At 43.2% G+C, this 21,864-nt stretch overlaps 2 protein-coding genes across 2 annotated transcripts in view; one reads left to right on the top strand and one right to left on the bottom strand.

The window, feature by feature from the left end:
• Positions 1-796: 796 nt before the first annotated feature.
• Positions 797-8,594, bottom strand: LOC135370182 (ubiquitin-conjugating enzyme E2 L3). The gene is made up of 4 exons (XM_064603885.1): positions 8,488-8,594; positions 7,795-7,890; positions 7,088-7,274; positions 797-1,654 (listed from the first exon to the last, which is right to left on the bottom strand). Exons 1-4 carry the CDS (start codon positions 8,512-8,514, stop codon positions 1,500-1,502), a joined length of 465 nt encoding a protein of 154 aa, XP_064459955.1. The 5' UTR covers positions 8,515-8,594; the 3' UTR covers positions 797-1,499.
• The window catches only part of LOC135370180 (ankyrin repeat domain-containing protein 27-like), a 29,547-nt gene continuing 16,248 nt past the window's right edge, over positions 8,566-21,864 (top strand). Inside the window, exons 1-8 of the mRNA XM_064603883.1 lie at positions 8,566-9,035; positions 9,104-9,209; positions 10,587-10,623; positions 12,739-12,812; positions 14,466-14,521; positions 15,618-15,689; positions 17,958-18,010; positions 21,156-21,312. Coding sequence (XP_064459953.1) covers positions 8,988-9,035; positions 9,104-9,209; positions 10,587-10,623; positions 12,739-12,812; positions 14,466-14,521; positions 15,618-15,689; positions 17,958-18,010; positions 21,156-21,312 — 603 coding nt within the window. The 5' untranslated portion in view covers positions 8,566-8,987. The remainder of the gene's footprint in view (positions 9,036-9,103; positions 9,210-10,586; positions 10,624-12,738; positions 12,813-14,465; positions 14,522-15,617; positions 15,690-17,957; positions 18,011-21,155; positions 21,313-21,864) is intronic.

The raw sequence follows: 21,864 nt of genomic DNA, 5'->3' as shown, positions 1-21,864 counted from the left end.
CAGCAGGCCCGCGCTCTGGGCCCTGGCAGGTTGGTTGGGCAGGGTAAAGCGGGAGTGAAGAAAATTGGGATTTACGATATCGGCAGTGCAAATGAGCGTTTTCATTTCTTTGTTTACAGGACTTCTGACGGAGAGGGGGCGCTTCAGATTTGCCCTGCCTTGGGCGCAAACCAGCGCAAACTTACCTCGCTGCGGCTCTAGTTACACTACAAGTTTTTGCGAAGGTAGAGGCATAGTAGAGGATGTTGCCGACAAACTCCTTCTCTGCCCTGCCCCTCTCACCAAGCTTCTCGGACGTGATTGTGAAATATGTGAGGAGTCAGGAAGCAATATGTGAAGTATGTGAAGGGCTTTGGGAGGGTTCTATAGGGGGTCGAATCATACGCATAATGCGGTGCCCTTTGCTTGTTTTTGCAAATGTATGCACAGGAATGACACAAACACGTGATGAGAAACTAATAGCCCCCCCCCCCCCCCCCCGGTTATACGGAATTAGCCGCGTGACCCGGCCGGGGTAGACTCTGGAAAACATATGTTTGTGGCGGTTTGCCACGGTGCTGGTGTATCTTGTCGGCCCAGCACAGAGCCGAAGCCCGGCTCTACTTCAGATACTTCAGTTAAGACTTGCAGGGTTTTATCAAATAAAGTTCTCCATGGCCACATACGCAGTGTGAAACTAAATATGCACATTACTCATAATTGACAGAACTGTCTGTCTGTCTGGTCACATTGGCCACCCCTTTAAAAAAAAAAAAAAAAAAAGAAAGGCTCCCTTCCAGCACAGAGGGACAGCAAGCATGTTTGTTTGCTTCTGTAGCTTTATTTTTCCAGCATTTCAGCATCTCCAGTGCTAAACACTTTTATCTTGAACACCACTCTTTGTTGTGCAATACAAAAACAGTTCCATGACACTTTTCTCTTGCCGTTGCCTGACGCACCCACATTCTTAAGCACACAGAATCAGACGTTAGTCAAACAATTTGCGAGTTGTATTATGTGTCCTCTTAAGTTTCATCCGAGATTATTTATTTGAAAAGCAGATATCAAAATTGTATTCTGAATAGCACAGAACTGGAATGGCTGCCCCGTTTTTTTTTTTTTTTTTTCACTGTAATCCATTTTCTTTGCTCTATCTACTAGGTAAGGGAATGAATCCAGCCCCTGCATGGACATCGCATTCGCTACGATTCTGGTCACTCTATTGCAGACTTGCACGTTATGCCACTCCAGTTCAATTTCTTGGTACACCATTCGCATTTATAAACACATATACACGGTGATAGAGTTTAACCCTAAAACATTGCTGACCATATCCAGCGTGCTTGAGTTCAGATTCTTTAATTTGAGGAGTATGGCCTGCAAAACCTCTACAGGTCATCCTTTTCTGTCTGACCACAAATGTTGCTTTGACCATAATTTAAGATGTCTCTGTTTTCTCTCTCTCTCTTTGCATTCCTAAGCGGCGAATGGCAGCGGGGGATTGGAGAGGGGAGGGGGGCTTAGTCGGGCGGCCGCTTTTCAGAGTGCTTCTTGGTGTATTCCTCCGCGTTCTTCAGGAACTTTTTCTTGTCTTTGTTGTATTCCTCCGCAAGATCAGCACGTAGTGGGTGCTCAGGCTCGGGATCGTTGACTAGCGTGATCAACGCCTGGATTACTGCAAGAGAAGGACGTGGTGAATATAACGTATTCGAATGACTCTAACGTGCACCACTTTGACGAAAAAAAGGTACGCTCAAAACCACCTGCGCATTACAAATGCATCCCAAAACGGAAGTTCAGAGAACAAAATGAATTTGAATTTGAATTGAAACTTTATTTCACACTGTAGCAAGAACAATGTGGGAGGCCTAGTGCAAAATGCTGCAAGCAGCAGCTTGAAAAGGCTCTGGATTCCCACTCTGACTTGTGACAGTTATCAATGAAAAATACACAGGGAAAACACACACAAAGCAATGTTCACTATGCTACTTATCAAGTTCCTCCTATCTACACTAATGACCAGCACAAATGGAACAGTAGTTAACATAATAAACGCACTCAAACAAGTAACATTTGACAACTTTGTTTGTTGGAAGTTTTTGCATCGATTTGGAATTTATTTATAATTACGAGCCCTTGAGAGGATAGTTTTGGATTACTGTAGTTCGTTCTTGAGAACGGAATTTCCCAGGTGCCTTTGTGACATGTGTTAGCACTGGAGGAGGGGGCTGCAAGTTTTACTAAGTTAAGAAAAGTGCTGTTATGAGTTTTCACCGGATTTTTTACACATTGTGAGTAGTCGATAGTGGTATAACTTGGTGAGGAGACTGTCCACAGGGTCTAGAAACGATAAATTACAATAGAATCTCGATGATACGATCACGGATGATACAAATTATTTTCCAGTCCCGGCCGGAATGCCTATTCCTCCCGTGTATTAGAGCTCGGATGATACGAACGCCTTATCTTGCCCTTACGGATGATACAAGTGAGCCGTGGATGCGACAGAGGTCGTTCCCCCGTGACTTTCCTGCAATGACTTTCCTTTTGGTGGTGGTGGTGGTGGAGATAAGATCAAAGGGATTGAACGGCCCGGAACCTTATCACCTTATCTCTGTTTTTACCTTTTTACCCCCCCTCGCAACAATAAACCGCGAAGCCGTGTGACATCGCTCTGGCGGAAAACAGCGACCAAAACCCAGGAACACGTGGAGGGAACATATCGGGACAACTTGTGGCAACATTACGCGTCACCATTCTGCAAGTCGGCTTCACCTAACGCTTGCTTGCTTCAGGGGAAGCTCGCTTTAGTTCACTGTCATGCGACTCGCGTGTGAAAAGCACGTGCTACGTCTTTTGAATCATCTCGCGTTATTGGATAGCATTGGCCAAAAACGAAGACACTAAAGCGTTACAACCGACCTCTTTCATTGACAGTAACGGAAAATGAACGGTCACTGTCTATTTTCTTGCCTCAATTTTTATTTTGGTTTAATTCGTTTTATACGAATTCCGGATGATACAAATTTTTTATGCGACCCCGTGAGATTCGTATCATCGAGATTCTACTGTAGCTATAGTCCTAAGGCTCTTTTTCTGTAACCATAATAGAGTGTAAATTACCGTACGTCATGGTCCCCTAAATTAGGCTGCAATAATTTAAGTACAAATGAAATAAAGCAGCAATTCAGGGCTTGCCCTTTCAGTCCTGTTTCTTTGCACAAATTTTGCACTGTACCGAAATAAAAAGACAGAAAGAATGAAAGAAAGAGCGGCAATAACACGGCAATATCGTACTAATCGCTGTTTTTGATTGAGGAGTTGTATTCACGTGGGAGGAGCGAGCACGTGCAAACGATGTTGGTGGCAGCTGCAGTGCACACCAGCTGCTCTGACAGTGGTAGGCATGCTTTGTGTCGGAGTCGAGCATGCTGGACTCTTGAGATGATAGTGCTCAGATGCTCTGGTGCACGACGTAGTACACCCAGAAGCACAGGTAAGGAAACCCAGCGCGATGTAGCTAGGGTTGCCACCAGGCCGGTATTATACCGGCACGGCCGGTTATTTGCTCGCTCTGCCGGTTGCCGGTGGGAGGGTGATACCGGCAGCCTTTTGCCGGTATTTGCGGCTCAAAACCTCTCATGGGGGAGGGCTTTTCCCTTCAACATTCCACTACAGCTTGAATAACTCTGGACCAGAGACCCAACTCCGCGCAGTCACCAGTTGTTTCATTAGTTACTCATTATTATTATTATTATTATTACTGTTATTATTGTTGTTATTACACACAGGAACACGTTTCCTCCTATTGTCTTCGAGCTCTCTCTCTGGTTTTCTGTGTGTGCTCTTCCACCCCTCACCCACTTTCCCTTTCCCGCGAGCATTTCCTCCTTTCCCTCTATTCCACCTCCTCTCCCTCAGCCGGCATTTTTCACAACGAAAGGTGGCAACCCTAGTTGTAGCAGACCCGTTGCCACGTGGGCCAGTTCTGCGGCTTCGGACACCGCGGCCCTTTAGCTTTAGCGAGGAGACAAAAATCGGTTTCGCGTGGGCCAACAAACGAGCCCAGTGTTGCCTCCCCCCCCCCCCATCGCGTGGTTTGTGCACTCTGGAGATGCAAGCGCAAGATTAAGCTAGCAAGGGCTGCAGCGTTGTTTCTACCTCGCGGTTAAGGGAAAGGGCAAAAAAGACCGCTTCAGGCACCCATGACGAGAACTACCATCACGATTTGCCGTTACTTCAGGGCCATTTCCTCGCACTATAATTAGGGCCTGACCTTTTCGGGTTAAACCCGTATCCGCCCGATATTTACCTCCCTGAACGAAATCTCTAAAATTTGGGTTTAACCCGAATCTACCCGGAAACATCCGGGTCGCGTGGCACACTCATAAGCGTGCATTAAAATAAAGTTTGATAACATTGCTAAACATTAGTTCCATGTTAAGACAAATTTTTATTAAAAAAAAAAAAATCACCCGTATACACCCGAATTCTTGACGACAGAATATGCCGTAACGGGATTTAACCCGAATTTTCGAATTAAAAATATCACCCGATATTTACCCCCCGAATTTGGCCAAAAATAAAACCCGAAAAAGTCAGGCCCTAGCTGTAATGGCCTTGAGCGTTCTTTTGAAAACGGCAGCAGCAACAGCGTATCGAAATAAACCGATTTTGCAAGCACACAGGCGTTAGGTGAAGCCGACTTGCGGAATGGTGACGCCTAATGTTGCAACAAGTATGTTCCCTCAACCTGTTCGAGATACTGACGACTATGCAGTCTTTCCGAGCAGCCGTCAACCTCAGAACTAACGAAGGTGACTGCGGAGCTTTCGTCTGTATAGAGTGATGAAATATAGCTTCAGGAAATGGAAGCCAATGCTATCAGGTAGATGTGGAAGGCTGCACATCATGATAGCATCTACAACACTTTCAAGGCCTACTAGCACTTAATAAAGTTAGCATTTTCAAGCGAAATATAATTTTTTTTCCCGACTGCTCAATTATTCCGACTGTTGCGCCCGCCCTGTCAAGTCCGAAAAAATCGGACGGTGGCTGTATTTCGATGTGCGTGTCTTCGACTACGAGTATCCGAGTACTGGAGATACACAAATGTTTGCCTCAGCTTCAAGTGAGGATGTTGATGATGTTACTACGATAGATAGTGTTTAGTGGAGGCAAAGATGCAAATTCATCGACAACCGTGACATCGCCTTTTGACGGTACAGCATCAACGTCACCTTCACCACCGACAACATAGGAAAAAAAAGAAAGAGCAATAACGACGGCAGCAACGAGGATGTCAATGATGAACCCCCATCTACAGGGGCAGTCTTTGTTCTAGTAAAAACACTGATGACACACTCATCGAAATTTGCTGTGATACGTTGTTCCGCGTTTGTGCAGTGTAGTAGACAGTTTTTTTTGTTTACGTCACTTTGAATGTCTCGAATGAAGGCTTTGGAAATTAAGTGGATTTATGCAATTTACTAAATTCAGACTGATTTCGTGGCTCCTATAAGTCTGAAAAATCGACTGACAGCCGTATCAGTCTTTGAAATTTGTTAGTACGAAAAACATGGAAGGACTGTGACGTGATGGCTTGTGCATGTCTTCACAAGGCAAAGTTCTACCTGGTCATACATTAAAACGTGGTTGCTATACTTCACTTCACATTCCCTTCAAGCAGAAACAAAATTAAATTCAGGAGTGCCGCATTTACTTGCATAATTTGCGCACCCCCTGCCTTTTCACTAAGAAAGTTGTTAAAATAAAAACTCGCGTAATATGCTGACTCCTAGTATTGCACACGACATCATTGCATTATCCCGCGACTGGTATTTATTTAGGGCCGGTATTTCTAATGCCCTCGATGGTACAGAACACGACGTCCTCTGGTACGCCAATGAAACGGATGTCATCGAAGACAGTGACATTATTTCCGACTCAAGCAGCGATGGCTGGTCATAAAGTAATGAAGTAATAAAGGTATGTATGTAGGTAGAATCACTTCTTCAGAAATCTATAAGATTCATTCTGTCATCATAAGATTGGTACTGGCGTGTTCTCTTCACTTTTCTCTAGTCAATGACACATTTTTTGGAGGACAAGGTTGAGCCGTTGATTTTTAATAAAAATAAATAAATAAATTAATTAATCAAATAAGTAATAACATTAAAGGAACCATGAAAGGATTTTCGATAAGCCCACGAACATTTTTAATTAGTTCCCCTGTACTAAAGCATTCACTCTGGAAAATATGAAGTTGAAAATCGTACAAATAGCGAAAATATTCTATATTTACCACAGGCGTGAACGGCAGCTGCTACGGCCCGCCTCCGAGGCGAACTGGCCGTGACATCATACACAGAACATGTTGCCGATTCGCGGACGGGCTTTTGCGAGCAAAGTGCAAAATTTTCGAATAAGCTTGCATACTCTGTCATGAAATATGTTTTAATTTGACTTGGAGACACGAATGTAACTAACCGTTGACACAGAATCCTACGAGAAATGTAATATAGCCGTTGACTGTCAGCATGGTTACCGGAGCACGTTTTCCTCTTTGAACTTCTTCGTCAGAACATACCTTAATCGGTGACATTTTACGAGCTGCTGCGTACTGAACGATCCATAGACGCTGTATGTGTCGCGTAACCTCTTCCTCAATTGCTGATAATTTGCCTTTCGCCATATTTCAAGTGATTTTGACGGGAGATATACGACGTCGTTGTTGTCCAAAGCGAAACCATGCATCCACGTGGTCCGGCGGGGTGTGTCTTCCTCGTCGTTCACAGTTGGCTGAGAGGATTGGATGGCGATGACGTAAGCCCACTTCGAAGGCACATATCCAGCGGTCACGCCCTGCTATTTTTGTCTGATAACTGCGCCCCCGTTGTACTGAATACGGTTAAAAGTCGATGTGTGTACGATAGTGATGGATCATGAGAACGGTTTCCCGCAGAGTACTCGGAATCCTCGAAAATCATTTCATGGTCCCTTTAACAATAATAATAATAATAAGTAAATAAATAATAAATTATGTGAGCAAACACGGTATTAAGACACTTCCCGTTTATGTGTTCCCTGGGGATGCACCAGTCCCTACCTTGGTCTGTTTTTGTGGCTGGCTTCCAGTTGTCGGCTGTGATGATGGGTAGGCACACCTGACCCTTCTCATCAATGTTGGGGTGATAGATTTTGGTCCGAAAAGTAATCTTCGGGGGCTTGAAAGGGTACTCTGCCGGGAAATTTATCTCTATCCTAAAAGCTCCCTTGTTGTAAGGAGGGTTTTCCTGCAGGGATAGGGAGAAGTACAAACATGAGAACATGCATCTACACATAGTAAAAGCATCAATGGTATTACTACAAATTTTTAAGAGATAAAAAAAAAAAACGGCTATACTTCGATCTGCGTGTTGACACACCAAACAGGAAACAAGTTCAAGTCACACGGCAGGACGTGGTGGTGATTTGCCATACATTACGCAATGGCTAGACAGCTGGATGGAAATACTTAATTCTTGCAGTGATTCGTTTTACGATCTTTTACGATCTCGCTTACTCTGCACACGCGAGTTGCATCTCAATTTCGAATAAATATTGTAAGATATGGGAAGTTGCAGAACAGCAATAAAATCTAGGAGTAGCAATTGGTAGGTATTTTTACTCCTCTGCTGCAAGTAGTATTCACTTCTTCGCCTATCTCTATTACTGTGAAATGTAGAGAAGAACACACACACACTGTGCCAAAACTTATCGTCTTATCGTCAGTGCAGGAGACGATAAGTTCACGATTAAGGAGAAGGTACTTGCCGGAACAATAAGACCCTGCCAAGTAAGGATGTTGCTTTCGTCAACCTGGATTTCACGGAATGCTTTTATTCCGGATTTCCTAATATCTGCCAGCTCCTGTATCAAGTGGGAAATGAAGAAAAACTGTGACAATGTCTGCGTAAAGTATTCGAAAGACAGACACACACGTATCTGATTTCCAACGTGCCAGCGGAGACCTCATAGTGTGAAAACAAAACAGGTAATTTCTTTCATGGCGGGATATTTCACAAGTTCGTGCTCGACATCACTACACGGTGGACACGCCAAAGGTGTGAAATTCACAGTTGCTAAGAGTAAACTTTGCGAACCGTTTGCGCCTTCACCATTCAGAAACTATGCACTTCAGCTGTCAACGGCGGGCTAAATGTCCAACAAACTGCTAGCGTGGAATAGACAGTCCGTTATCGGTAGGCTTTACTTCGGACGACAGTAGTAAAGGGGTACGGATTACATGCCGAGGAGCAGTCCTAATCTGTACCCAAAACCGGGAAGCTATCTTAACCTAAGCCTACCCATGTACGGCGTGACAACAAACCGGAAAATGAAAGGCAATTTTCCCACACGAATTTTATCGTCTGCTCCCGACCACGACGTTGTCGTTTTCATGTAGTAAGAGTCATGCTACAAAACGTGCAAGTACACTAAATAACTTAGTTTGGGATTGTCCCTTACTTTTTGCAGCCGCCTCGTCGCTGCCATTTTCGAAGAATCCAGAGCCGCCGCCCCACCAGCGGCGATAAGTAGAAGTATCAAATATCTTCATGATTCATCGTCTGCACTACATGTCGTAATCAGCGCATTATTGCAAGTTCCGTCGTCAATATAAAGTTGATATTAGTGCAGTGAATGACGCAGCGTTTTTGCATAATATCATTTCCGAGTTTACTGACGTACCGCTACCACCGCTACATCGAATCTGAAACAAAAACAAGCAAGTACAACAACCCGAAACAAGATTTGAGCTACGGAGGAAACCGATCTCAGTCCTCGCTGGGCTGTGGGCTGTACCTTGATATTTTATATCACGTATTGCAACTACATATCGGCGTCGAGCCACTATGACTTATGCGGCAGCACCTTATCTTTCTTAATCATGGCTTCATACGACAATTTCGACGTGGTTACTCCAACATTCCTGTCACATTGATGTCGTTTGTCGCCGTCCGTTCAGGATGTCTGCTGAAGAGCTCGACTATAACCCGTATTTCAATGCACTGCAGGTAAATCCAGCTGTTAGCTTTAGTAGTGATGGCTGACAACTTGCTAATTTGTTTCCTGCTTGACCCAGACTACATTCAAGTCGAAATATGATGAGGCGCAAGAAAAACGTTGGCTGGTCTGCATCCCATGCACTGCATCACTGCAAGGAGTAAAGATAACTGGGAAGTTCGTAGGTGTGTATGCATGCAAGGTCTTGGAAAAACAGTTTATTCGAGAGGGAATTCAATTTTCAATCACGAATGGTAGTGCGTCAACATGACACAGGGGAACATGACGAAGAAAAACCTTGTGAAGTAGAAACGAGACAGACGACAGAACAACTTCATTTTGATGATGATGATGATGATGATTGGGGTGTTTCATTGCCACAAACGACGCTCTACCCAATGGAGCCAGTAGGTGATTTGCCTTGAGGAGCAACCTAATCCACCTTAACGATCATATGGTCAAAAGCATATGTGGTGCAAGCAAAGCATCCTGCTGTGGGGGGGCATGTTCTGATCAGTGTTTCTCGGATTCCACTCCCATAGATATAAGAAAAAAGAAAATACAGCTTACATTCTGCCAACACACGAGTGCTTGGCGAAAGGTATATACAGGGTGTCCGAGAAAACATTGAATTCTAATAAAAAAAACTACGCCACCTAGAATCATGCGGTCAGCAGCATTTGTTCTTACTAGGTTTTAGCCACCTCCTGATGTGCATGTCATGTAACCTAAGTTTAATTATGTAAATTTTTGCGGAGTAAACTCTGAAATTTGCCGAGTAAAGGTCACTTTTTTACCCCACCAACATGAAGGGCGTTCCCAATTTATTCAAATTGATAATTGACAGTGATATTCAAGATCTATCCTATCGGGAAAAATAGCCAAATGTCATGCTTCTCGGGGCACTTGAGCATAACGTGCGAGAACTTTTTGAGCGCAATCGCTGTCAGTCCAACGAAAGGAGGTTGGAAACACAGCCCACAGAGTGATAGTAGAAAAAGTGACAGTTCCTGAAATTGGGAGAGGGAAGGTATGGTCCCAGCCGAAGCCGGACACTATAAGTAGTGTCTGTGTTATCTCTCTCTACCATGTCGGTGTGGGCCAAATTTTCCAACCTCTTTTCGTCCGACTGATGATTTCGCTGGAAAATTCGTCGCGCGATGTCCCCTGCAAGCTCCGTAGAGCATGATTTTCGGCTATCTTTTTCCGATACGATAGATCCTCGATTTTCCTGTCAATTGTCGTTAATTTGAGTAAATTTGGCACGCGCTTCATATTGGTGGGTAAAAAAGTGACCTTTACTTGGCAAATTTCGGAGTTCAGTTCGCAAAAATTTACATAATTAAATTTAGGTTACATGACATGGCAGGGGGCAAAAACCTAGTGAGAACAAATACCACTGACCGCATGATTCTAGGTGGCATAATTTTTTAAATTAAAATTCAATGACACGTTTTCTGGGACATCTTGTATATGAACTCTGTCGGGTGAGGTGTTCTCCAGCATGGTTTCTGCTTAATAATTCAAATTTTCATCAGCACGATTTTTTCTTCTTCTTTCAGATGCCCATATCTTGAAGCCATCACCACTGTTCAGGAGGTGCGTTTCCTTTTATATACTACGCAACAGAGACTGACTTTATGCACATACGATATGTGTGACAGTGATGTACGGCGCTTGTGATTGTGAACTGATTCGTCTTGGAAAATCTGATTTGGCGGAGTAGCAGAACTGACCTGACGTCAAATCGACACCTAGATTTGAGCTATATAGGCACTTACCAGTTAAAATTGCGATATCAACCAAATACTTGGACACTGTGTAGAACAGAAAGGAGAAGAAAGCATTTTAGCCATAATTAAATAAAAACAACAGATCCCAACCACATAAGTAGAGGCCCGCGTGGGTGCGGGTACACCCGCGGTTACCCGCCAAATTTTCGAATCTGCAGGTACACCTGTGTTTTACGGGCAGGTACCCACACTACCCGCGTCCATGCCTTCTAAGTGGGATATGAGTAGACCCTGAAGTTTTAGGGTTTTACCCGATTCTTCCCCGAATTTGCACCCCGAATTGAAGGTTGCCTCTTTAGGGTGAAACCCGATTTTTACCTGGCAAATTGCCCTCACTGGGATGTCTGTAGGAATGCATTAATTTACTTGTTTGGCAAAAAAAATTCAGTTACATCACCATTTGTACCATACCACTACAGTTAGTTGAGTAACTGAGCCCGATTTCACCCCGAATTTAGCATACTAAAAGTTTTTTCACCCGAATTCACATGAATTTAGTGCACATGTTTATTTACCCGATTTTTACCCCCCGAATTTAGAAAAAAATATTTCCCGAAAACTTCAGGCTCTACTCATATCTAGAGCCTGAAGTTTTCGGGAAATATTTTTTTCTAAATTCGGGGGGTAAAAATCGGGTAAATAAACATGTGCACTAAATTCGTGTGAATTCGGGTGAAAAAACTTCCATTACGCTAAAATCGGGGAGAAACCGGGCTCAGTTATTCAAACTAACTGTAGTGGTAACTGCATTTTTCTGCCAAACAAGTAAGTTGGTGCATTCCTACAGACATCTCAGAGAGGGCAATTTGCCTGGTAAAAATCGGGTTTCACCCTAAAGAGGCAACCTTCAATTCGGGGTGCAAATTCGGGGAAGAATCGAGTAAAACCCTAAAACTTCAGGCTCTAGATATGAGGTGGCAACACCCATCTTGGTGATCTCCTAAAATGGTGGAGAGTCCATGAGAAAATGTTTCCTTCATTAGTAGAGGCTGTTGCATTTGTACACAGTACCCCTGCATTGAGCGCTCCTAGTGAAATGGTCATTTTCTGGGCATATTCTCCAAGAGAGGACAGCCGTCAAGCCAGCTAAAGTGGATGACACACTTTTTCTGAACAGCTTTTTTGTGAAATAAAAGCGCAAAGGACTGCACTTTTGGAGCGTTTTATAATAATTTGGCGACCGTTTTAGACGTGTGTTCGTTTCGATATACCAAAAGTGCAATTAAACATAGATGCAGACGCTCTTGTGCTTTTCTGTTTGCTGCAGTATTAAAACTTGTGCTGCACGGCAATCAAAAGACAGAATGATACATTATAGCTCCCTTATAGCATGTTACGGTGGTGGAGTTATGTTTTTAGGGTGATGTAGTTATTTTTTAGCACAAGTATAGGAAAACCCTGCGGCTTACAGGTGAAGTTTCCCTCCCCGAGTTTCCTCGGAGGGGCTTGTCATTGTTAGGGCCTGACTTTTTAGGGTTAAACCCGTATCCGCCCGATATTTACCCCCCGAACGAAATCTGTAAAATTCGGGTTTAACCCGAATCTACCCGAAAACATCTGGGTCGCGTGGCACACTCATAAGCGTGCATTAAAATAAAGTTTGATAACATTGCTAAACATTTGTTCCATGTTAAGACAGATTTTTATTAAACAAAAAAAATCACCCGAATACACCCGAATTCCTGACGACAGAATATGCCGAACGGGATTTAACCCAAATACACCCGAATTTTCAAATGAAAAATATCACCCGATATTTACCCCCCGAATTTGGCCAAAAATAAAACCCGAAAAAGTCAGGCCCTACATATATTTGGTACATATTGTCCTTCGGACCCTTGGGGTTTTTTGAAATAAATAAATAAATATTGCTAATATTGTTTATTATTATATTGAATACACGCTTCCCATTTCCTTGCAGCCACTATGTCTGTGCATACGGCGACCTCAACAGAACCCTCGAGTTTGATGGTGAAAATTTCAGAGCTGTTTCAGGTGAGTACAGTTCAACAGACGGTTTGCGGGAGATGGGAGACTAATCTTGACTGCCTTCTCCACAAATTTTGTAGAATCATTTTTACTACGCTCATGCGTGCATGAAAAATAGTGGTGTAATGTGTAATGGGTCGTAGGAACATGTGCTTATGGCATGTGGATGTCAATTGGGTGACTTGGTGGGTTCCCATATTTACACTCCGAGTACCGTACTTGTCTGCAGTTGTATTCATGAGAGAAATTTTGTTTGCACCAAGGGTGGAACTGAAATTGTATCAAACAGTCATATAAGGTCTCTTCGAGTTAGCTGCATTCATCGCAATAGTTCAAGCAGTGCAGTACTTTCATATTTTTCTCATACTCTTTCTCATTGTTTCATAAAAGTGCATGCCTAGCTGTAGACGAGCTCACGGCTAGCCTGCACTTGCTGTACAGGAGGTGCAGCAGGAGTGCAAGTACGTTGAGGAAACGATAATGCAGGCGTGTGCCGCCATCGTAGAAGCGGATGGCACGGTGATTTGCTAAGTTTTTGCAACAGTACATTAAAGTATAGATAGAGCCTGAAGTTCTCTGGAATTTTTTTTTCTAAATTCGGGGAGTAAAAATTGGGTAAATAAACATGTGCTCTAAATTCATGCAAATTCGGGTGGAAAAACTTCCGGTATGCTAAATTCGTGGGGAAATCAGGCTCAGTCACTCAAACTAACTGAACTGGTTCGGTACACATAGTGGCGTAACTGTGCTTGCCGCCAAACAAGTTAGTGTGCATTCCTGCAGACGTCTCAGTGAGGGCAGTTTGCCGGGTAAAAATCGGGTTTTACCCAAAAGAGGCAACATTCGGTTCGGGGTGCAAATTCGGGGAAGAATCGGGTTAAACCCTAGAACTTCAGGCTCTAAGTATAGACAAGCACCTGAAAACAGAAGCTCAGAGCGCAGATGACAAGGCCCCTCTACTAGTTCACTCATTTGCGGAGTAACTGCGGAGCACTGGTGTCAAAGCTGCACTCGAACTGTGCTAACCGGTGCTGCACATGCTGACGCCAGTGTTGCCAGACTTTCTGAAATCAGTGCAGGGAGTGCAGCTAAATCGATGGTAGCTTTAACTGCAACCAATTTTGGTAAATGTTTTTGGAGCAATTTTGGCAAATGCAATGCTTGCACGTGTGTACCTGCTGTTGTCTTGTGCAGTGTATACTTACAAATCATCAATACAGTTAGGATACGCTTTAAAATTTGTGTGCCACCAACACAACACCCATGACAAGCTTGGGTCAAAACGCAAGGCTAGCGTGGAGCCATTAAATTGGTGCTTACTGTGTTTTATAAAGCTGGGATGAAACTATGCTTATACTTTTTCACACAGGCAGTCTTCAATGATCATTGAAGCCAATAGTGATTGAACATGCACATAGTGCCACCAAGAGTGTAGCACGTCACATTCTGAAAGAGCATTGGATCCAATGCTCACTGACATGTTGCACACTTGGTGGTGCTACGCACTGTTCAATCACAATTAGTTTCAATGATCATTGAAGACTTCCCTTGCGACAGGGGTATTGCACAAAGTGTGCAGCATTCTTCACGCAATTTCTGCCTTAGTTTTCCATTCATCTAATCCTTCTGCAGATCTCATAATGTGTTCCATTATTTTAGGCTTTGGAAGTCCTTTCACTGCAAAAGTACTTTCGGAAGAAGGAGCATATAACAAGGTAATGTCTTCATTCATGTTTGCCTACTAACAAGCATCCTTCCGCAAAGACGGGAAGTGAAATAACGTTAAGGTTTGTTCAAAACACATAATGAATGGGGCGGTCTCTTGGGAGCGGCCCTGCAAAATATTTCTGTTGAACATTCTCTTATTGCAGCGCAATTAAAATTATTAATTATAGTTATTATATATTATTAATTAAATATTATTATATATTATTAATTAAATATTATTATTATTATATTTATATAAATATTATATTATTATTATTAATTAAACAAAAGGAAAGCCACGAAAAAAAAAACATTGGCGTTGTGCAGAACGGCATGACCTTGGAGCCGTGCTTGAATCTGCTTGGATGACATAATCAGATCAGTGTGTAGCGACCAGCTGTGAGAAATCCACCCGATCGCCACTCCCATCATGTCCCCGTCCCCATGATGTCAGCCTCACTTATTCTCTTACGTTCTCACCAAAAGAGCCGAGGGGTGTCTAGAGTGTGGGGTCAGAGACCTTGCACGTGTCTTGCAGGTTGGCCAGGATGATTGTGTTTTTTTTTTTCCGGAACTACGCTATTTGTCATGCAGGCTGCCACAGTAAGAAATGAAAAAAAATTATGGGGAGCTATCGCTGCTTCTTCAGAAAATTAGCTTATAATTAGGGCCTGACTTTTTAGGGTTAAACCCGTATCCGCCCGATATTTACCCCCCGAACGAAATCTGTAAAATTCGGGTTTAACCCGAATCTACCCGAAAACATCAGGGTCGCCTGGCACACTCGTAAGCGTGCATTAAAATAAAGTTTGATAACATTGCTAAACATTAGTTCCATGTTAAGACAAATTTTTATTAAACAAAAAAAAATCACCCGAATTCCTGACGACAGAATATGCCGTAATGGGATTTAACCCGAACACACCCGAATTTTCAAATGAAAAATATCACCCGATATTTACCCCCCGAAATTGGCCAAAAATAAAACCCGAAAAAGTCGGGCCCTACTTATAATTTAGTAGGGATGCATTAAACGTTAAAGCAGATAGTAATATGGACGGTCTTGTACCGAAAGTTTGTACCAAATCTTCCGTTTCTTTGCAGTCATTTGAGCCTTACAAGCTGTTGACGATCAGTCGGCCTCTAACAGGAGACTCACCTTCCAGCGATTCACAGGTGAGGGAAGGTAGTGTGTGTAGCCTTTCTAGGATCTTCGCTTACTGAGAATCTGAGCCTATTTGTATCAGACCTACGTATTTCGAATTACAGCGTGTGTCGAAGGAATGACACAAAAATACTGGAAGCACTTTTGCATCTGTATCAAACTTGCATCAGCCGGGGCGTGTCAGTCTACATGTCCTTGTGCAGCTCAGATCAGTGCACTTCTGTGTGTAGAGTCCAGTGGGTGACAAGAACGATTCTGTGGAAAAAGTGGTCCGTTAATGCTGTTTTGAACATTTCCTGCCCCTTAGTGGCCGAGAACTCGACCCCTTTTTTTCTTTCGTCTTAAAATTTTGTATAACACTAACGAAGCACAAGTGGGTATCTTGTGCTGCTTGTATTCAAAGTGTGCACAAAAATATTAGGTTTTATACTGAAGAGCCATTTTGGTTATGTTGATGTTTCATGGTGCCTCTCACTACCTTATCCTTAGGGTCTGACGTTTTTGGGTTAACACCAGTTTATCCACGTGTTTCGATCACGTATCACATCAAATATTTAGTCGCTATATGAACACATGTGTGATGTAAATATTTTGAAGAGCGCAACATCCTTGAGCTTGAGGAAGGAGTGACACGAGGACTAGAGACAGACACAAAGAGGTTTGTGTTGTGTCCCTAGTCCCTGTGTAGTTCCGTCCCCAAGCTCGAGGATGTTGCCCTCTTTAAACTCGCACCGGCTGGCCTTCCTTCCTTCTACTATGTTCATCGTAAATATTTTAGTCAACAGTAAACAATGCAAAACACGTATTTGATGTTATAAAATGCGGTGCTTCCGATCATAATTGGTAATTGAATGCATGTTTGACCAGGCATGCACCTTGAACTACGGGCCGCTAACTGAACAGGAAGAACAAAGATAACCCGCTGATTTTTGCCTCTCGAATCTGGGGAAGACATTTAAAGGCGCCCAGAAAGCCATCCAGAAAATTTTTCCGTTTCTGACACATTATGAAAGGATGTGGATTGACTCGTGAACTAACGCAAAAAAATCCTCTGTATTGAATATTTTTGCCCCACAAAAAAAAAAAAAAAAAAACACCCGACGACCCCGAGCGTCGACGCGCGCATTCCCGCTGAACTCGTTCTGGGGGGCAAAATGACCAGCGACATGGTCAAGGCGTCCCGCTCGTTGGTGGTATAGTCAAGGTCGTGCTGAAGACTCGGAGGTGGTGGGTTCAAATCCTACCATCGGCTGTGCTGCCTGAGGTTTTTCCCTGGGTTTTCCGAAGACTTTCCGGAGGAATGTCGGCACAGTTCCCCATGAAGTCGGCCCCGGAAGCATACTAACCCCCCTGTACCCCACTCCTTCCTGCTGTCTTCTCTCCATCTGTCCACATCTCATAGCTCATAGCCATAGTTACTTTGCGGCGCTAACACAGAATAAAAAAACTGGGCAAAATGAGGAGGAGGAGGAAAACGTCCTCACCTGTAATGACATCACGTCACCGGTGATGTCATTACAGTTACAAGGGAGACCGTGCTCAAGCTGGGGCTGGCGCTTTCCACTTTTTATTTTTTGTTGTTGTAGCAGACGATGTTTTTCCAACCAGTTAGAGGGCTGTACCATAATGACACCAAAGTGACTCGGGCATTGTCACCGTTGCGCACAGTCACAATTTTTAAAACTGAATTCCGCGATATTTATGCATCTGTCGAATGAATCGCTTCAGATTGTGCATTTTAGTAGTCAGGTTAATGGCTCGTTTAAAAATAAGAAGTGACTGAAACACTTTCTGTCCTTCTTTAAACGGGGAAGTGAAGTGCAAAAAAATTCACCTTGCAGAATGAAAGCTGCCGTTACCTCGACACCAACACAAAAGGAACGAGATTTGTCCGATGCGTCATTTTGTTACTTATGAGTGAAAGGAACCGCAGTGTGCGTTTTCCCTCTCCTTCTCAAGAAGCACAACAGTTCGGAGAAGCGTCGGGTTGGTCTACTCGAACAATCTCCCGCGATGATTGGACAGATCGTTTCAAAGGAAACCAATGGCGATTGGGCATTATTCCGCATTGTCGGGCTTCTTGAGAAGGAGAGGGAAAAGCAAAAATTACAGGTCCTTTCACTCATAAATCACGAACGACGCAATGGGTGGATCCTGTTCCTTTTGCGTTCATCTCAAGGTAATGGCACCTTTCATTCCGCAAGGAAAAATTTTTGCTCTTCAATGCCCCTTTAACCCAAAAAAAAGGTGAGACCCTACTTATTCTTTGTTCTCGGCAGGTCATGTCAGCTTGCGGAGGCGGTGAGAGCGACTACCTCTGGACTTACAAAGAGTAAGTGTGTTAGTGCCCTATACGTAAGGCCCTGTGTTTTCGGGATTTATGTTTCTTTGAAAATCAGGTTCTATTTCAGGAGCCGTAAAACAGGGTAACATGGGGTGATATCTGGTGGAAAAGTACATTTTCGGGTGGAAAATAGAGAAAGAGCGCTTCTCGCATTTTAGATCGACGTAAGATGCAGAATTAACAGCTGCGCAGAATGTTGAACGGTTAGTGAAGCTCCCAGTGCCTGTACTGGTGTCTGAATTGGCACTTTGCACAGTTTGTTTCGCTTTCTTTTTTTTCTTTTTTGGGTGGGGGTCACCCTAAAACACAGGGCCCTATCTATTTGGCCCCACTTTTTGTGGCATCAGTGGGTGAGCAGGTGAAAATGATATGATTAGAGCCTGAAGTTTTAGGGTTTTACCCGATTTTTCCCCGAATTTGCACCCCGAATTGAAGGTTCACCCTGTAGCGTGAAACCCGATTTTTACCCGGCAAATTACCCCCCCCACTGGGATGTCTGTAAGAATGCATTAACTTGCTTTTTTGCAGTAAATGCAGTTACATCACCGTTTGTACCAAACCACCACAGTTAGTTTGAGTAACTGAACCCGATTTCTCCCCGAATTTAACATACCGTCTGTTTTTTTTCACCCGAATTCGCATGAATTTAGTGCACGCGTTTATTCACCCGATTTTTACTCCCCGTATTTTGAAAAAAAATATTTCCCGAAAACTTCAGGCTCTAGATATGATCCCCATGAGGGTGTGAGGTGAAGCCCACTTCCCATCTGGTGATGCCTACCAAGAGAGTGCTTTTTTGGGGGCCTTTCTATTAGAGCAGTGCGAATAGCAAAATTTCCATTGTGAATCGAATCCGAATAATTCCTTAAGAAGGCAAATCGAATTCAAGTAATCAGAAATGGCCCAATTCAAATAATTTCGAATACCTCATCGTGAAATGTTTTGTGGCGTTATGCTCGTCAGATAATTTCTTTCTAATAGATGATGAAGTTCTGCTCGAAGCATGTGAGCCTTTTCAACCAGCATAACATATTGTGAGGGAAGGGTCCCTCCGTGTTTGGTAGACTGCATTAGTGGGATGAACTGCATTGAGAGTTAGTCAACATGGTCCGTGCAGTCCGTTTTGGATGCATCTCCTCATTTCTATGTTTATGTCGTGAATTTCCTGTACTTTTCTTTAGAAACTGCACATATTTCCGTCTGTTACTGAACATAACTCTGAAAGTTGGGAGTACATTTACTGGATCACGCAGTGCCCAGACCACAGTGCTGACCATGAGGTCACTGAAGTTGTAGACGTTAGTTACGGAGTAAGTAAGCAGTGTAAAGCGGGCTTCGCCTAACACTTGAATGTAATGATGTGAAGCCGACTCGCAGAACAGAGCAAAAAAAGCAATGGCGGTAACGTGAAGTGTGCTTCACATAACTCTTGGATGCAATGAGGTGAAGCCCAATGACGATAAGGGTACCTCGCTTCAGTACTATTCACAAAATATTCAAAAGTTTCGAATACTGAAAATAGGTTGCGAATAGCATTCGAATGCTATCAGATATTCAATTCGTATTCAAAATTTCGAATATTTGCACAGCTCTACTTTCTGTTGCATTCATGATTCTGATATGGTGATATGACAGGATTTATTGAATGAAAAGTGCTCGTTCATTCAAAGTTGCATGGGTCATCATGCAACATGGACAATGAAGACATAACAAATTTTTCTTTTTATGTAAAAAGTGACATCCACATAGCACCGTCTAATCATTAAAGCCCTGCAGCGCCACTCGAATTTCAATTATTACAATTTCTTGATTTAGATGACGGAAAAGAAGACGTTGCAGGTGGCAGGGCATGAACTAGGGTAACACGTATCTCTTATGTAAGAATTACGCAATGTGTAACATGATGACATACAGGATGAATTTAGCACAGGTCACACATTTTGATCGTGTAGTAAAAATAAAAGATGACATTTCTGGCGCTTCAAACTTTGCAGACTGATAGTCAATTGCCTGAAGTTTTACTCATATTTTTTTTCAAATGTAGAATGTAGAAATCACTTTGTAGAAAAAAACGTAGAAACAAAGCAAATTCTCACCTCATGCATTTCCATAGATCCAGGAGTTACCCGTAAAAAAGAACTCGTTACAAGTTAAGTTGTCATGTGAAAAATGTAACTAAGTTAATAACAAAGTTATTCAGCCCGAAATGTATCTCGCAGTTACGGAGTTACTTTAAAAAAAGAACGAGTTACTTCCATGTTGCTTTGGACACAAAATGGCACAACACAGGTGCAGCGTGCGTGAGCAGTTGAGTTAGACCTCGAGTTGCCTGCGGAGGAGTGCAACACGCTTAGATCGTTTTCGTTTATGTCCAACAGTTCGAACGCTTTGCATCTTACTCCCCATGTGGGCGCACAATGGTTCTGCTTCATTTCAATGTTAGCGGTTCCTACTTCCTGAATAGAATACTGTCATTGGTTGAATATTACCCTTCATGGCATAAAATGCCATGAAAGAACCGGAGAGAAAGCAAGAAAATATGTGGACGTGAGTGAAAAGCGAATTAAAGGTAACTTGGAACTTAGTTTAAGTTACTTTGGCAAAGTTACCTAAAAAAGGAACAAGTTCCTCTGAAAGTTACCAGGGCGCAAAAGTACCGAGTTAAGTTATGAGTTACCGAAAAAAGGAACTTAGTTACAGTAACGACCTTCTTGTAACGAGTTCCTTGTAACGAGTTCCTTGTAACGAATTCCTTGTAACGAGTTCCTTGTAACGAGTTACCTCGAACTCTATGCACTTCCTATGGCGTGTACTGACCACAAACCACCATGTTTTCCTCTGTCTGCTTCCCGTTCACATTCTCGCATGAACGCTCTCTATTTTGAATTCGTTCATCATGTTTCAAGTAAACCAATATGCTCTGTTTCTTTGTACTCTTCTGTTACAACGTGTGGGCATACATCATAGCAGTGCAAAATATGCAAAATGTGTGCAGTAAAAATAACCAAGGTTTTTGAGCTATAACTCTGTTCATCGATAGAGCTACACCAGTTGCAAAAAAAAAAAAAACAAAGTGCACCCGATTTCAACACCGTGTAGCCGTGCCCTACTAACCTGATAATTTTTTATGCAGGTGTTGCGCTTTCCTAAAAAGCTTTCCTTGCCATGGTCAAGTACTCGATGAGCTTGACAGAAAGTTATCCAGTTTCTGCAGCACTTACATGGTACTGCCTGCTTATCTCCACGACACCTCCGAGAAGCTTAAGAAGATGATATCATCCACTGTTAAGGTGACTAGTGCACATTGCATGCAACTACTTTATTAGTACGTACTGTTAAAGTTTTTTTGCAAGTTCTCTCGAGTCTAATTATATAAGGTCATGCTATACTTTTTTGAGGGATTATCAGAAATAATGGATGTGCACACTTAGAAATTTTTGTGTTTCTGTGTTACTAGTTGTCATTAATAAAGCACTGCACGGGCCTGAATTTACCGGCCTGACCCAGAGGCTTGCCCGACCCGAGCCTGACCTGGCTGTAGAAAACTCGGCCTGGCGCGGCCCCTACCCAACGGCACGGGGGCTTACCCGACCCGAGCCCGACCTGGCTGTCGAAATTTCGGCCTGGCATGGCTCGTACTCGATGCCACGGAGGCTTAGCCGACCCGAGCCCGACCCGGCCGCTAGCAGTTGCAATGTGATGGACACTACTGTACTCAGCAAACAGCGTCAACCACACATGGAGCATGCAAGCTCAGGTTTTGGTGCGGTTTGTACTTTTAGCAACACATTGGCATCGAGTCTAGTGCGCCTGTCCACGGTGTATGCTGCAGCGAGAGTGAG

The sequence above is a fragment of the Ornithodoros turicata genome, chromosome 10 (genome assembly GCF_037126465.1).
Source record: "Ornithodoros turicata isolate Travis chromosome 10, ASM3712646v1, whole genome shotgun sequence".
Lineage (NCBI taxonomy): Eukaryota > Metazoa > Arthropoda > Arachnida > Ixodida > Argasidae > Ornithodoros > Ornithodoros turicata.
The sequence above is the reverse complement of the archived record's forward strand: the minus strand, read 5'-3'. Positions and strand labels throughout refer to the sequence as shown.

Bases quoted from the DNA above. Each gene is read 5' to 3' on its own strand.
- LOC135370182 (XM_064603885.1), bottom strand. From the start codon at position 8,514: ATGGCAGCGACGAGGCGGCTGCAAAAA. The intron at 7,275-7,794 runs GCAAGTACCTTC...CTATCCCTGCAG, and splicing joins GGCAGGGTCTTATTGTTCCG to GAAAACCCTCCTTACAACAA. The intron at 1,655-7,087 runs GTAGGGACTGGT...CTTCTCTTGCAG, and splicing joins AGCCACAAAAACAGACCAAG to TAATCCAGGCGTTGATCACG.